This window comes from Cannabis sativa, chromosome 7 (assembly GCF_029168945.1).
Source record: "Cannabis sativa cultivar Pink pepper isolate KNU-18-1 chromosome 7, ASM2916894v1, whole genome shotgun sequence".
In the NCBI taxonomy this organism is placed as follows: Eukaryota; Viridiplantae; Streptophyta; class Magnoliopsida; order Rosales; family Cannabaceae; genus Cannabis; species Cannabis sativa.
In genome coordinates this window covers 4,353,664-4,370,777 of record NC_083607.1, presented here as the reverse complement: position 1 = coordinate 4,370,777, position 17,114 = coordinate 4,353,664, and the positions used below count along the sequence as shown (strand labels likewise).

Here is a 17,114-nt window from a genome sequence, read left to right as displayed (position 1 = left end):
AGCTCACATCCAAGTCTTACTGGGGAAAATGTTAATCAACTAATGATAGGTGATGACAACCAATGGGGTGAGGATATCGTCAAGGATTTATTTGAGGATAGAGATAGAGATCATATCCTAAGTATTCCTCTCAATTCGACTAACTTGGATGATAAGATAAGTGGTACTGGCTTCACAAAAACTTGGGAAACTACTATATTAAGAGCAGCTATCGTTGGTTGCAGTCCTCTAAAGGCAATTGGTGTATAGCTATGGAATCGAAGTTATGGCACTCTTTGTGGAAAACTAAAGTCCCCCCGAAGGTCCTACACTTTGCTTGGAAAGCCATCAGTGGCTGTCTTCTTACCAGACTTCAGCTTCACTCCAAGCACATACCTTTTCAACTGCAATTAGTGTTCTGCTCCAGGGAAGAAGAATTGATTCTGCATGTACTAGTTTCCTGCTAGTTTGCTCAATCAAGTTGGAATCGATCTGGTGTGTCCCTCGGCATGGTCTCTGCCACTAATTTTAGAGACTGGTTGTTGAATGTTTTGAGTCGTGGTCAGCCTTCGATGTTCGAGGAAGCTCTAATGGTTTCTTGGTCCATATGGAAGGATAGGAATGACTTCCTATGGAATAAGAAAATCAATGTTATAGCTAATGTTATTGTATATGCACACTTGTAATATCCAGATTAAAATAGTATTTAATTTTTTTTTTTTGATATTAATTGAGCGAGGATAATTATCTTGTTTCTCTGTGTTGTTAGTGAGTTGATATTATTGCTTAGAGTAGTTGTACCAATTTTCTAGAGAGCTAAAGTTGTATTAACTACGAAAGTAAAATATTATGGTATTTTTACAGAGTAAGTAATCGTTTAATTAAAGCCCAATATGAAGGTCCATTAGGGTTTTATAATATATTTAGTGAGTTTAATTAATTAATGTTAAAAATTCGTAGGTTTGGATAAATTCGCAGGATTAAAAACTGTTTTACTAAAACGATCATATCTGGAGTTCTAGAGCTCGGATTGAGGTGATTTCAGTGGCGTTGGAAAGATAATTCAAAGATCTATCAATTATGTAGAAATATATTTATCGTAATTTTAACTTTATTGGGGTCAAAATTAGGTTACAAAGTGACGACCTGTTAAGTTTAGTATAGAAACCCTAAGTTTTAAAATTTAAATTTAAAACTTATATCTAACAAATAAGATTTTTATTTAATTATTCTATTTAGAGTTAAATTAGCATCAGATTATAGGGGTTATTTTATTATTTTCTTTTATAGATTTAATTAGATTATAAAACCTAAATCTATCACATTCTTGATACGTAATATGCAGAGTCTCTAACCCTAAGAAAAATAAAACTCAATCTCAATCTCTTTCTTTCACTCGAATACAATTCTTAGAGAGGACACTCATAAAATCCTATATCCTACAAGTTATCCATCTCGCTACCTATCAAAGATTTATAATTTTCCTTCTTGTTTCATTCTCTTCGCCAAACAACACTCATGATTTTCATCAACATAACATTGAGATCATCATCACCATTCTAATAATTTGAGATTTCAAGATCTAGCACTGATTAAGAAGAGTCATCAAGAGCTAAGAGAGTTCTTCCACTTATTGTTGTGAACTTTTAGGTTAAACTATGAAATCTCGTTTTTATTTTTTTCTGAAAATTATTGTCTTAGTAAAATAGTCATATCTCTCTCAATATTGATCCGTTTCCAGCGATTTTTATATCGTTAAAAAGCTTATTCGATGATCTAAAATTTTTATCAAGAAACTATTCACCAGTTCGGTGATATTCTATGTCGAAAATTATCATCTTTCTGATGTTGTTGTAAATCGTTTTTTTTCATATTCCCAGAAAAAGTACTTTAACTTAAAATACCATAACTCTCTCAATTCTTGTCCATTTTTAATGATCTATATATGGTTTCAAAGCTTATTCAATTTTCCATAAGTTTCATGAAGAAACATTTCGTGAATTCGGAGTTATACTATGTCGAAAAGTTAGTTTCCTTCTGTATCATGTAATTCGTTTCTGGAATCTTGTTCTTCCAAAACTGTTTTGGTAAAATTGTAATATCTCTTTGAATATAATTCCAATTTCAGAGATTTTGGTATCATTGGAAAGGGAATTTAATTTCCTAAAACTTTCATGAAGATGTTATCTTCTAGTTCTGAACCTTTCAATACAAAAAGTTTGTATTTTTGCTAAGTCGTATAATTCGTTACTCCATATTCCTTCTCAGAAATAGTTTCAGTAAAACAATCATAGCTCTCTCAGTTTTAATCCATTTTTAATGATCTTTATATCGTTGGAAAGATAATGGAATTTCCTATAATTTTTATGAAGACAACTTTTACTGAATTAGTGTAGTTGTTGGTCAAAAATAGTAATCTTTCTGCTGTACTGTAAGAGTACGAATTTTAATATTAGGGCCTTGACCCATGTCTTATTATAGGTAGTAGTGACGAGATAACAACTCTTAAGCAGCGGGATTTGAGGTAAGGAAATTAGATAGTTTTTTATGTGTTTATCTGCATAAATTTAAATTCTTTATATATTGAAATATGATTTATGATTTGTTATTATGAATATTTATATGGTACTGAGAATGTGTGGTATGGACACAATATGAGTTTGTGAATTGATACATAGATTATGGTTGTATGACTTGTATATGTTGTATGTTGTATTTGTATGTTTCAGGTTGTATGTTGTATGATATATTTGTATGTTGCATGTTGTATGTTGTATGTTGTATGCTAACGTCTCAGGTAAAGTGGGGGACCATGGTGGGGTATGATACGGGATAAGGTCGTTGAATGTAGAGATACCCTACCCTGCATTTTACTGAGTCGTGTATGAGATTGTTATGGTGGGTATGATACAGTGATGTTACTGTTGAATATAGAGATACCCTATCCTATAACAATGGTAGGGCTGCATAGGCCCATGTTATTATATGGGCAGATTAGGCCCAGGATATTGTAGGGTCAGGCTAGGTCCGGGTTATGTAAGTAATGGCTCTGATATGCCAATATTGTGATAATGTTATTATTATTTATAGTATTGATATGATTATGTTATGAGTAAGATATTGGAGTTATGATCTCTGTATATGTGTACGGTGTGAACAAATAGTATAGACTTGTATGATAAAGGTTTCCATATGTACAGTTATTTGGTTATATTATAAAAGAGCATGTATGATATTGCTAAAACTTAATAAATACATTAATGGTATGTGTGATATTATATGGTATTGTTTGATAAGCATTTCCTTACTGAGCTTTTAGCTCACCCCCCTTACTTTCCCCCTACAGGTATTAGACAGGGAAGTATGTATAGTGAGCGTGGTCGGTTCGTACGTATACTGTGAGCGGCTACGGGCGGACAAACGATCTAGAACGCCAGTGGTGCCTTAGTTTTATTTTAAGCAGTTGATAAATCTAACACAGTGGAAATGCATTATTTAAAATTATTTACTTACTGTATCTTGTTTTACAAATGAAGGATCCTTCTCTGTTGCATTTTGATTTTTTTTAAAATCCACTGTTGTATTTAAATTATTTTTTTTATCTTTTCAAATTATGCATGAAAATAGTATTTTTGTAAAATAAGGCAAAATACTGGGGCGTTACAACACTCTGTCCTTAACCAATGGAATTTGGCTCGCTCAAATCGCTTTGAGCTGCTGCCAGTAATTTTGCATACATACAGTAGCGGTGAGCATTGGACTGCACCTGATGTTGGTTTTGTTAAGGTCATTGTAGATGGAGTCGTGTTCGCTGCCTCACAGTCTTATGGTGTGGGTGGTATTGCCCGTGGAAATGATGGCAGGGTGATTGAAGCCTTCTCCTTACACAAAGCCGACTGTGTTCATCCAAGTTTGGTGGAGGCAATTGGTGTCATAGAGGCACTAAGTTGGGTTAAAAAAAAAGGTTGGCAACACACTACTATTGAAATAGATTTGCTTGTGGTGGTTCAAGCACTTGAAAACAATATTGTAATGCAATCTGTTTTTGGTTCTGTTATTGATTGTTGTCTTAATCTTCTTAAATCTTTGGTCAATGTTCATGTTTGTTATGTTAAATGATCTGCTAACAATGTCACCCATTGTCCTGCTCGCGGTGCTTGTTATTGCTTAGATTGTACTTTTGTTAGTAGTAATGTTCCTACTGCTATTAACAATGCTGTAATTACCGATTTGACTTTTCTATCTTAATGAAGTGTTCTACTTTCCTTTCAAAAAACTATATTTATAGACACTAAACCTACACTACCAAATAAAGATTGTTGCCAAGAAGGTAGCTAATCCCCTAAATCAGAAAAACACACAAATGATATTAGGTTAAGTTAGGTGGCCGGGTTCGTGTCCAAGGTCCGTGCTCTAAGTTCGAGTTTGGGTTTGAGTTTGAGGTCTAGGTCCGGGTTTGGGGCGGGGTGGGGGTTTGGGTTTGGGGTTCGGGTCCACAAATAAAAGAAGTTTCGGCAGTGGAAAGTTCTGGTGCACAACTTCAGTAAAAATGAGTTGTGCAACGTCAGAGAAAAAGTAGAAGAAAATTTGGGTTGTTTGAAATTTTGGCTAGCCTGAAGCTTTAAGAAAATATAAGGATAAAAAATTTTGAAGAAGAAGAATGTGGGGTTATAATAGACTAGCTGAGGCGACACAAATCGTCAATCATCTGACGATCCCAATTCGAACATTGAAAAACCCCATAATCCAACGGTTGGGGAACAACTTGTTAATTCCATTTTTGGCATATTTAATTGACAAAAATATTTTATTATTCTTTGTATATTTTGGCTGGCATTTATTGATATGGTTTCCATATTTGTGTAAATCTAAACTTGGAAGGAAAGTTGACTAGCTTTCCTATTTATGGAAATTGAGGTAAAAATGGTAAGTTTTGATTACACATTGATTCTTTGCTAACCAGCTGTTATTCTGATCTTGTGTTGAGTTTCCCATTTTCTAAGATCAGGTTTCTTGAAGAGAAAACCGGAGCTAGACTTTCCTTTTCTATAAAAGGAAAGTTGTAGTTACTGCCCACGATTCTGTAGGTACAGAAACGGAAATTCCTGGACTGATTGAAGAATTATTTTAGGGAAGTTTCTAGTGGGTTGAGGTCTTGTTCAGACCGAATGTAAGCTGTCTATGAGATGTATATTCATTATAAATACATCCTATAGCTGCTAGGTTTTGTATCTCTTTCACACACTTAGAATTATATTCATATCTTAAGGAAAGAGTGTCTTTGTTATGTTAACTCTTTTATTCACTTTCATATCATAAGAAAAGAGTGTCTTTGTTTTGTAGAGAAGAGTTGTTCTACTCTTACTCTGTTTATTTGTTGTTTGTATTGTCTTGAGTCTGTATTCAAGTCTACAACGAAGAAGAACATCAGTGCACCTTCGGGAGAAGGGTATTTACAAGCTTTCGGGAGATTGCTTTTGAAGTCTTGCATCGGGAGGATACAAGCACACAACCTTCGGGAGATGGTTGTATAGGCTTTCGGGAGATAGCCTTTAAGCCTTGAATCGGGAGGATTCAAGCACTCTTCAAGGTGATCGAAGGGAGTTCGAGCTCTTGGAGTTTTATCAAGGTTCGGTTAGTAGGTGGAATACATCAAGCTTGCGGCATACAATAAGAGGGAGTCTATTTATGCATAAGTCAATTACTTTGTATTTTTGATACCGATCTAATGAATCTTATCTCTGGGCGTGGCCCCGTGGACTAGTAACAATCTGAAAGGATTGTTGAAACCACGTACAAAAATCTTGTGTGTTTTTACTTTTATGCACTGTTTGTTTTTCTGGGTTTCTCTGGAGTTACAGAGTTGTATTCTGTAACTACAGAAAACTGTTTTCAGTACCAGTTTCATTATTCCGCATTTAATTAATCACTTAATTAAATAATCAAACTGGGAATATTAAAATACGGAATTTCAATTGGTATCAGAGCAAGTCACTAAATTCTTAGTGAGATCTTGAGGTTATTCCGTTTAACTTGTTTTGTGTGAGATGTCTTTATTTGCAGAAGGAAGCTCTATCTCTCGACCTCCTCTGTTAAATGAGTCGAATTATACTTATTGGAAGGTCAGGATGAGAGCATTCATCAAATCGCAAGATGAGAAGGCATGGAGAGCTATTCTTACTGGCTGGTCTCAACCTACTGAAAATGATGAAAAAGGTAATACTCAGGTAAAATCTGAACTCAGTTGGACCACTGAAGATGAAAAATTGTCTGGTTATAATAATAAGGCTTTACATGCTATTTTTAATGGTGTTGGTGAAGGCTTTATTAAATTAATCTCATCTTGTGAATCTGCAAAGGAAGCATGGGAAATCCTTCAAATTCAATTTGAAGGTACTGCTGATGTAAAGAGATCACGATTTACCATGTTGCAAACTAGATTTGATGAATTGAGAAGGTCAGAAACTGAAACTTTAAATGATTTTTATGAAAGATTATTTGATATTTCTAATGAGTTTTTTGCCTTGGGAGAAAAATTAGATGAATCTGCCTTGGTTCGAAAGATTGTTCGAGTTCTTCCTGACAGGTTTGACACAAAATTGCTTGCAATGGAAGAGGCAAAAGACTTTGGCAAAATGAAGGTTGAGGAACTCATGGGGTCTTTAAGAACTTTTGAGTTGAATCAACAGATCAAGAAAAAGAGTAAGCAAAGTCTCTCGAATGAGAAAATCAAAGGTATTGCTTTCAATGATTCTGAAAATATTGTTTCTGATGATGAAAATGATGATGAAATGGCCTTGTTAGCAAAAAAATTCCAAAGATACATGAAATCTGTTGGAAATAAAATGAACTTTTCAAAGAACTCAAATGGTAACATTTCAGGTAACAATCCCTCTAAACCTTTTTCATCTAACAAAGATATTCGTTGCAGAGAGTGTGAAGGGTATGGTCATATTCAATCTGAATGTGCCAATACCTTAAAGAAAAATAAAAAGGGATTGAATGTTACTTGGAGTGATGATTCTGAAAGTAGTGAAGATGAAAAAGAAAAAGTTGCTCTAACAAGTGTTTTGTCAAGAAATTTGCAGGAAAAAGGAAAATTCATGTGCATGAATAATACCTCGATCGATGACAACAAGGAAGAATCTAGATCCGAATCAGATGAGTCGGAAATTGATGAGAATTCTATAATTGAATCCTACAAGGTAATGTTTGGTAAGTTGATGGAAACATGTGCTGAAAATCGCTCCCTGGTTAAAGATAATAAAGTCTTGTGTAACAACATTAATGAGTTGGAAGATAAACTTAAATGTTGTGAATCTGAACTATCTTTAAAAGAGTCTAAAATTATTTCTTTAACCAAGGAACTTGATAACATTAAAAAGAATGTGAAAATGCTAAATCCAGGTTCCACCATCTTTGAAAAAATTCAAAAATCTGGCCAAACCAATCATGTTGGTCTGGGTTATGTTTCTAATCAACCTAATTCTAATACCACTTTTGTTAAATCTAATAGTTTTATTTCTGGAAGAACTGTTTCTACCTCGCAGGTTTCTGTCTCTACAAAGAAAGCACTCTCATTCTGAGAAAAGAAGCACCACGGTAAGTTTGACAATTCTAAAGGGAATGGAAGACGTTTCATCCCTATTTGCCATTTTTGTGGGAGAAAAGGTCACATTCGACCTAAATGCATCACTATGCAAAACATGTTTAAATCTAATTACCTTGGAAATAAACATGTTTTACAAAAACAAAAATGGGTTGTCAAAAATAAATGCTTGGTAGGTTCTTCTTGTTTTAAAACTATTGCTACTAACATGTGGTACTTTGATAGTGGGTGTTCTAGACACATGACAGGTGAAAAAGAATATCTTGAGAACATCAGACCAATGCAATGTGAAGAAGTTACTTTTGGTAACGGTCTTGTTGGAAAAGTCATAGGGATAGGAACTCTCAATTTCGAAGGGCTTCCTAGATTGAAGAATGTCATGTTGGTTGATGGACTAAAAGCTAATCTTCTTAGCATTAGTCAAATCTGTGATCAGGGTTATACTGTGAGCTTTGATAGTAATCATTGTTATGTGTATAATATTCTTGATGAAATTGTCTTGCAAGGGTTCAGATCTAATGATAACTGTTACACCATCACTACATATGCTACTTGTCACTCTGTTATTAACCCCACTGATTTATGGCATGAAAAACTTGGTCATATTCATTTTAAAAATCTGAGGAGAGTGTCTAATGCAGGAATTGTTCGAGGATTACCTAAATTAGGTAAGGAGTCTTTGGGAAAATGTGGACCATGTCAGCTTGGTAAGCAACTGAAAATTTCTCATAAGAGTGTTTCTGATGTGAATACTTCCAGAGTTCTCGAACTCCTACATATGGACTTAATGGGTCCAATCCAGGTTGAAAGCTTGAAATTAAAAGTTCAAAAAGATTGCAACATTGGTAAGATAGTTCGTGGTAAGAGTAATCATGGAAAAGATTTTGAAAATACTGTGTATGGTAAATTCTGTAAATCTTATGGTATTTTTCATAATCTTTCTGCTCCTAAAGCCCCACAACAAAATGGAGCGATTAAGGATTCCCACCTTCTTGATCATGTTTTAGACGAGGCTTTGTATGGCTTGAAACAAGCACCCTGGGCGTGGTATGAGCGTCAATCTGAGTGTTTACACTCTCATGATTATAGAGGAAGTGTTCTTAAAACACAGTTCATCACACACATTCAATTTCATATTATTTTTTCATATGTTGATGATCTTGTTTTTGGATCTACTTCTAACTCTGAAGTGCAGGTTTTTGTTTCCCAAATGCAAAAGGAGTTTGAAATGAGCATGGTAGGTGAACTCACTTATTTTCTGGGTTTTCAAGTGAAGCAATCAGATGAGGGAGCGTTTGTCACTCAAAGCAAGTATGCAAAGAACTTGGTGAAAAAGTTTGGTCTTGAGAAAGCAAACATACCAACACTCCCATGAGCACAACTTTGAAATTAAGCAAAGATTAACAAGGAGTAAAGGTAGATCAAACTTTGTATCGAAGTATGATAGGTAGTTTGCTTTATCTTACTGCTAGTTGTCCTGACATTTGTTATAGTGTTGGTGTTTGTGCACGATATCAGGCAAATCCCATGGAATCTCATCTTTCTGCTGTGAAAAGAATCATTCACTATGTAAATAGCACTATTGATTTTGGGATTTGGTTTTCAAAAGACACTAATTCTAACCTTGTTTGCTTTAGTTATGCTGATTGGGCAGGTAATGCAGATGATAGAAAAAGCACTAGTGGTGGATGTTTCTATCTTGGAAACAATCTGGTTTCATGGCATAGCAAGAAGCAAAACTCAATCTCTCTGTCCACAGCTGAGGCTGAGTACATTGCGGCGGGTAGTTGTTGTACCCAATTGTTATGGATGAAAAAAATGATGGCTGATTATGGGTTTGATTTGAAAACTTTAACCATCTTTTGTGATAACACTAGTGTTATAAACATTTCTAAGAATCCTGTTCAACACTCTCGCACAAAGCACATAGACATTCGTCATCACTTTATTAGAGAGCTTGTGGAAAATAAAATTCTTGTCTTAGAATATGTTGAAACTAGCAAACAAATTGCAGATATTTTTACTAAAGCTCTTGACTCGATCCGATTTATTTCTCTAAGGAAATCCTTAGGGGTTTGTACTGTTTAATGCTTTTATTTTTTCATAATCCTTGATATTTGAGTTGTCTTAGAGTTCATAATGTCTTGTCTTTGTCCTAGAAGAAAATTTCAACCTTATAAGAATTTTTCAGTCATTATTTTATTGCTAATGTTGTAATATTATGATGTCATATAGGTTTGTCAGGAAAATTGTTCACTCCTCACAGGAATATTCAGGTTCATCAAACAGTGTTATGTAAGCTACCATTTTCGAATAATGTTGTTCAAAAACTGTGTGTTCAAGCTCCATTTGATGAATAGAGGTACCTATCTCAATGTGTGAAAGCCATCTCTGAGTAAGTTGGAACTATGTAATTAGGAGTTATGTAGAAGATACGCTACCATTGAAAAGGGCTACCATTGAGGTAGTGTGACAGCGTCTCCTATGGGTACAATTTATCAGAAAAAGTCTTTTTGACAAATTGGGCAATGTTCCCTGCTTACACTTTCACACACTAATGCTTGACACAGTTTGTGGTAAAAATTGTTTATTCTCGAAAATAGTGTTATAAAGCTGTTACATACTGTTTGATGTGCTTTAATATTCTTGGTGACTGAGTCAATTTTTCCTGTGAACCGGTATGACCTCATTCTATTACTTCATTAGCTTGATAAGATAATTTCTGATTATTCTTATGAGTTTGATTTTTTCATCAGGGACAAAGACAAATGGATATTGTGAATTCTAGTTGCAAAAATATCAAGGTTATTTTATTTTTTTGTCTTTTAATCAAAAAAAAAAAAAACAACAAAAAAAAGGTTCGTGATCGAGTTGTCAAGTGAGCTTTGTTAAAAATTCTTGTTATTTTTTGTTATGTTTCATTATGTTCTTAGACACAATTTTTTTGCTCTTAAGTGGTGATTAGTGCTTTTTGTGTTCTCTTGTTCATTATTTGCAATTTTTCTTTAGGGGACATTTTTTGAAAAATAAAAGAAAAAGGGGGGCATATTTTTTTTTTCTTTTCGATTTTTTTTCAATCCTTGTAAATTTTTTTTTTCTTTTATTTTTTTCATTTTATGGAAACATGTTTTAATTGTATTTATTTATTTAGAATGTTTCCTTTATTTGTGGAGATTTGGTCTTTTTGATGTGTATAGGAAACTTGTACCTAAATAATTAATTATTTTTTGTTTCCTTTTTGGTGGCAATTTCGGTTTTGGTAAGGGTTTTTAAATTCTTAGATTTTGTGGGGATTTTTGACTTCCTGTTGCGATATTTAGCACACGCAAGTGTACGTATCGTTTCAAGTAGTAGACTCACTAGGAGTGAGGTCGATCCCACAGGGAGTGGAGTTAAGTACGTTAAAATTAAACTTTTACTTCTATTTGATTAAATAAAAGATAGGAAAAACAATGAAGTATAAGAAAAATAGTTGGAAGCAACGATTCGAGAAAATTGATAGTTAATAAACTAGGGTGTCGATTTCAATTGTTTTTATTGAATATGGCTTAATATGATTATATTCCTAATATTAATTCCTATGCAATAGCAGGTTTACTAAGGTAATTTATAGTCTTCTCAGATATATAAACCTCAACTACATGCAAACTTTCTACTCTCGTGATAAATTTAACATGCAACAGGCATTAAACACAGAAACCCTATAAGCTATCTAAACCATATAGGTACTCTCGTCCTATATCGAAATTCAGTTCTATTCTACTATAGCATATTTGACACTCACTTCTCAGATCTCGCATCAAAATCATAAACAGATAATTGGTGATCAGGCAATTAAAAGTAATTAAGCACAAATAAAATAGAATACATAGAAATTAGGGGGAAAAATTAATCATATTAAAACCATAAAACAATGTTAAACAATATCCATCTAACCCTAATAAAGTGTTTAGTTACTCATGTTCATTGAAGCACAATTACACATATTAACTTTAAGAAAAAAGATGAAAATAGAGAAGAGAAGAAGAGAAGAATGCTGAAAACCCTGAGAAGTATGCCTCCAATTTTGCAGTTGATCTCTCCACTCTGTATCTGAACTCTCACTTTTTTTCTCTCTGAGATTGCTTGCTGAAATCAACTCTATTCTTCCCTTTATATAGGCATTGAAGGCCTAAAAATATGGAAAAAAACGCAATATTTAAATTCCCATTCGGATTTAAATTTTTGGGAAACCTCAAACGAGATATTTTTTTTTCTGCTGCGTTGGCTGATAGTATTTTGGCCATAACTCTCTCAATATTGCTCGGAATTGAACGATTCAAGATGTTCTGGAAAGATAAAAGAGAGATCTAGAACTTTCATGTTTTGACTTTTTCCAAAATCTGAACAGAACATCGTCGAATTAAGGCTTGAAGTTTCGGCTTCCACAATTTTCTCTATTTTAAATATCATGATATTTTTTATCTTTTTCCCATCTTTTTCTCTGATATTTTTCTAATCTTCTTCTATTTTAAATCTGTAAAAATAAAAGATAACAAGCGTAAAAATGCTCCAAACACGATTAAAACTTAATTAAAAATATACTAAAATTAATCTAAAATTAATACTAAAAATAACCTAACAAATTCCCCCAAACTAAGCTTTTACTCGTCCTCGAGTAAAACACTAAATAAACATTAAACAAGTCAATCTCCAAAACATGAGTAATTTTCAAGTAGCTTCAATAACATGATTATGAAAAAAAATTCACTTATGCATATAATCCAGAATTTTAGTTCAATTACACCATTGACAAATTTCAATTTATTTTCATTTAGCTCGTGAAACCATAGAATGCAATTAACTAACAATTAAATCACTTTATGCATGCCAATTACAATCATCAATCCACTAACCCAAAATTCCATATGCTTGCAATACTTACTATTCTCCACTAATATAGATTAATGCACAACTAAGAATCAGAAGGTCTTTCTAGGCTTGTATTGTTAGGCTTAGGGTAAAGGTAGTTGAAATAGTCGTTTAGGCTTTACTATACCATAAGCTTCTCCAATCATGTCACCCAAAATATTTTTCACACAATCCCAATACCCCTTTTTTCTAATTACATGAGAGATATATTCTTCAACAAGGTTGCAACAACTTTATATTTATCTCTTTTTTTTTTTTTTTTTTTCTAGATTTGACCTTTGGTTGTTAGTTTTTTTCTTTCTTTTCTCCTTTTTTTCAAGTTGTTGTCAATCAATTTTTTTTTTTTTATATTCTCTCAATTTTCACACTTTTTCCACACACATACAACAAACTTCCCATCCAAATTCCCCCAAACTAAAGATCTACTTATGGTATGATTAGGGTCAAATTGTAGATATTCATGGGTTTATCTTTTTATGCTCAATATGTGTAGAACAAAGAATAGGTTAAGGCTCAAAAAAGGTAACTAGGATAAAAATTACAAGGATGGCTTGAAAGGCACAATCGATCCAAAAATTGCCTAAATCACTTTCCTAGTCATGCATAATTTATTATTTCGCCTCAAATAGCAAGCAAGCAAGTTCTATAATTTATTTCAAACAATTTTCCACATTCCACAATCAGCATACATAAAATAATTCAATTAGTAGCAAATTACCTAATATGATTCCATGCTCAAAATTGAAATTAGTCAAGAATGTAATATCACCAAGCACACGGATTTTTCGAAAAATAAATGAACTTTTCAAATCATGCTATCTACCTATTTTTAAATTGGCTCACATTAAGAAAACTGACTCAAAACAATAAAAACTAAAAACTAAAAATTAAAAGACATAAAACTTAAAAAAAAAACTCAAAATAAAAATTAAGTCACTCCTCCCCCCAAACTAAAGTGACACATTGTCCCCAATGTGACATTAAAGAACAAAGAAAGGAAACTTACCTGGGTGCCACATCAATAAGCGGTTGACGCCCATAATAAGCGTCATGCAAGACAACTTGAAAATTGTTGTTGTACTTGCCTTCAAGCTTGGCAAGCGATGAGTTTGAACAAAAGTCAGCACCAACAACATAAGACTTTGGATGATGAGCTTGGGGAGAAGCCTTTTGTAGCTTGCAGAGGATATAATATGGTGTTGATGAAATATATGGATTCATTGGTGGTTTATTAGTCAATATCATTGATGAAGTCGAATCAATGATGTCATGTTCTTCCTTATCCTCCAATGTCACAGTATCTACACTTTCATCTAACAACCCTTCTTCTTGTTGCTCACTCTCCACGTGGCTATTCATACCCTCACTTGTGATTTCATATTCAATGAGTTCCTCTTCACAAGGATCTTGATCTTCAATTGTAGGCTCATTATCTTCCTTGTACTCAACTAATGACCATTCTTCATTGTAGCAATAACTCTCATAACTTTCAGTATTGGAGTTATTACATTCTGAATCATGAGCCACTAAATTATCACATAAGGACCTCACCATGTCTGTTAAGCGATTAATCTCTCCTGGAAGTGATTGTAAAAGTGCTAGTAGTTGTTCCTCTTTTTCAGATTGTTGAGATGAATTTGGGCAATAAGGTGGGTATTGGTGACTCCAACCCTGAAGTGATGGATCCCAATGCCAGTCGTAATCAAAATCTGCCATGTTATTCAACAGATTTATTACATCATAGCCTCTCATTAATAGAGGTGCTCCGGTTGTCTCTGCTCCATAATCAACCCAGCTTCTTGTTTCATTATTAAGTCCATTATAAAATAGCCACGTAAAACATCCACTTGAGAAAGTGGGATAACATCTCTCTCCATACTCTTTAAATCTCCTCCAAGCAGAATAGAATGGCTCATTATGTTGTTGGGCAAAATCCTCAAGATATAGCATCTGGATTTACCTCGCAGGTCAAGCTCATCAATAAAACATTAATAAAATAATAAAAAAAAAACTAAATTAGTACTAAAAAGATAAAAATTTGAAACAAAAAAAAAATAATACTAAAACTAAAAAGAAAACCAAATTAGAACAAAATTTAATTTTTAATAATATTAACTAACACTCCCCGGCAACGGCGCCAAGAACTTGTTGCGATATTTAGCACACGCAAGTGTACGTATCGTTTCAAGTAGTAGACTCACTAGGAGTGAGGTCGATCCCACAGGGAGTGGAGTTAAGTACGTTAAAATTAAACTTTTACTTCTATTTGATTAAATAAAAGATAGGAAAAACAATGAAGTATAAGAAAAATAGTTGGAAGCAACGATTCGAGAAAATTGATAGTTAATAAACTAGGGTGTCGATTTCAATTGTTTTTATTGAATATGGCTTAATATGATTATTTTCCTAATATTAATTCCTATGCAATAGCAGGTTTACTAAGGTAATTTATAGTCTTCTCAGATATATAAACCTCAACTACATGCAAACTTTCTACTCTCGTGATAAATTTAACATGCAACAGGCATTAAACACAGAAACCCTATAAGCTATCTAAACCATATAGGTACTCTCGTCCTATATCGAAATTCAGTTCTATTCTACTATAGCATATTTGACACTCACTTCTCAGATCTCGCATCAAAATCATAAACAGATAATTGGTGATCAGGCAATTAAAAGTAATTAAGCACAAATAAAATAGAATACATAGAAATTAGGGGGAAAAATTAATCATATTAAAACCATAAAACAATGTTAAACAATATCCATCTAACCCTAATAAAGTGTTTAGTTACTCATGTTCATTGAAGCACAATTACACATATTAACTTTAAGAAAAAAGATGAAAATAGAGAAGAGAAGAAGAGAAGAATGCTGAAAACCCTGAGAAGTATGCCTCCAATTTTGCAGTTGATCTCTCCACTCTGTATCTGAACTCTCACTTTTTTTCTCTCTGAGATTGCTTGCTGAAATCAACTCTATTCTTCCCTTTATATAGGCATTGAAGGCCTAAAAATATGGAAAAAAACGCAATATTTAAATTCCCATTCGGATTTAAATTTTTGGGAAACCTCAAACGAGATATTTTTTTTTCTGCTGCGTTGGCTGATAGTATTTTGGCCATAACTCTCTCAATATTGCTCGGAATTGAACGATTCAAGATGTTCTGGAAAGATAAAAGAGAGATCTAGAACTTTTATGTTTTGACTTTTTCCAAAATCTGAACAGAACATCGTCGAATTAAGGCTTGAAGTTTCGGCTTCCACAATTTTCTCTATTTTAAATATCATGATATTTTTTTATCTTTTTCCCATCTTTTTCTCTGATATTTTTCTAATCTTCTTCTATTTTAAATCTGTAAAAATAAAAGATAACAAGCGTAAAAATGCTCCAAACACGATTAAAACTTAATTAAAAATATACTAAAATTAATCTAAAATTAATACTAAAAATAACCTAACACTTCCTTTTTCCATTTAAGGAAACTTTGACCAAATTTTGAAAAACCTTTTTGGGTTTCCTTTTTTTCTTCTCCCCACGTGGTGATTAAGGTAAGTAAGTTACTTTCCTTTTTCCATTTTCCTTTTTATTGGGTAATTAAAATTGAAATGCTATATATGTTCAACCACCCATTCACCCACGATCACCACTCTCTTCTCTTTTCATTTTTTTTCTCAAAGGTCTAACTTTTTTCAAAGTGTAAGAGTGCTTGTGTTCTAGGGTTTTCAAAGGAAAATGGCCAAAACTAAGAATGCCCAACCGTCCAAGAAGCCCACTCGTGGCTCTGCCTCTGCTTCTCCGGTCACCCCGCCTGCGCCGCCTGCACCAGCAACCGGAGCTTCTGGTTCGTCTTCTGCTCCGACGAAGTCTGCCAAGAAATCAAAGACCCAAGCTCGAAAATCAGTGGCAAATTTCTCCTCTCCACTTGTTGGTGCCTCTCCTATTGCTTCTCCAACACCTGGGTTGGGTGATCATGATGAATCCCATTCATCCGATCACACATTGTCGAAGTCCTCTTCTTCGAATGGTGCTCCTAATGTCGACCAAACTTTGGTGACCTTGCCCACGGTGAGTTCTCGAACTAGGTCCAAGGTTTCCACTCCTAAAAAGCCTGAAGTGGTTAAACCTAAAATTGCTTCCAAAGGGAAAAAGGTGGTTTCTTCATCTTCAAAGGGAAAAAATCTCAAGGAGAATCCCCCTTCGGTCTCCTCCTCGGATTCTGAACCAGAAGAAAGTGAGGAGGATCATGATTCAGAGGGCTTGTCCGATTCAAGTGAAGAATTTGTGCCCAAAGATCTTCCTGCTGTTGATGATTCTGGATCCGAGAGTGAAGAACCAGAAACTGAGCCTGTCACTACAGAATCTGTTCCAGTCCCTCCTGATGTTCCAAAGAAGGACAAAGGAAAAAGGCCCATTGTCTCTCCAAATCCTGTTCTTCCACAGAAAAGAAAGAGGCCCTCTGGTATTTCTCTTGATAACTTCAAGCCCCACTCTCATTATTTTTGTTATAATGATCATGCTAGAGATATGAAATTCTATGAGAATAGGAATTTTACTGTGGAGAAAAATTTTAATGTTATTGCTCATAAGCCTTTTGGAGTGTATAACATGT

General features: G+C 33.8%; 1 protein-coding gene across 1 annotated transcript; it reads left to right on the top strand.

The window, feature by feature from the left end:
- The first annotated feature begins 488 nt into the window (after nt 1-488).
- On the top strand, nt 489-4,098 carry LOC115696255 (uncharacterized). Its single transcript, XM_061118467.1, has 2 exons — nt 489-661; nt 3,624-4,098. Exons 1-2 carry the CDS (start codon nt 489-491, stop codon nt 4,096-4,098), a joined length of 648 nt encoding a protein of 215 aa, XP_060974450.1.
- The last annotated feature ends 13,016 nt before the right edge of the window (nt 4,099-17,114 follow it).

Coding starts and splice junctions, on each gene's coding strand:
- LOC115696255 (XM_061118467.1), top strand. CDS start 489: ATGGTCTCTGCCACTAATTTTAGAGACTGGTTGTTGAATGTTTTGAGT. Junction 662..3,623: donor GTTATTGTATATGCACACTT/GTAATATCCAGA, acceptor TTGTAAAATAAG/GCAAAATACTGGGGCGTTAC.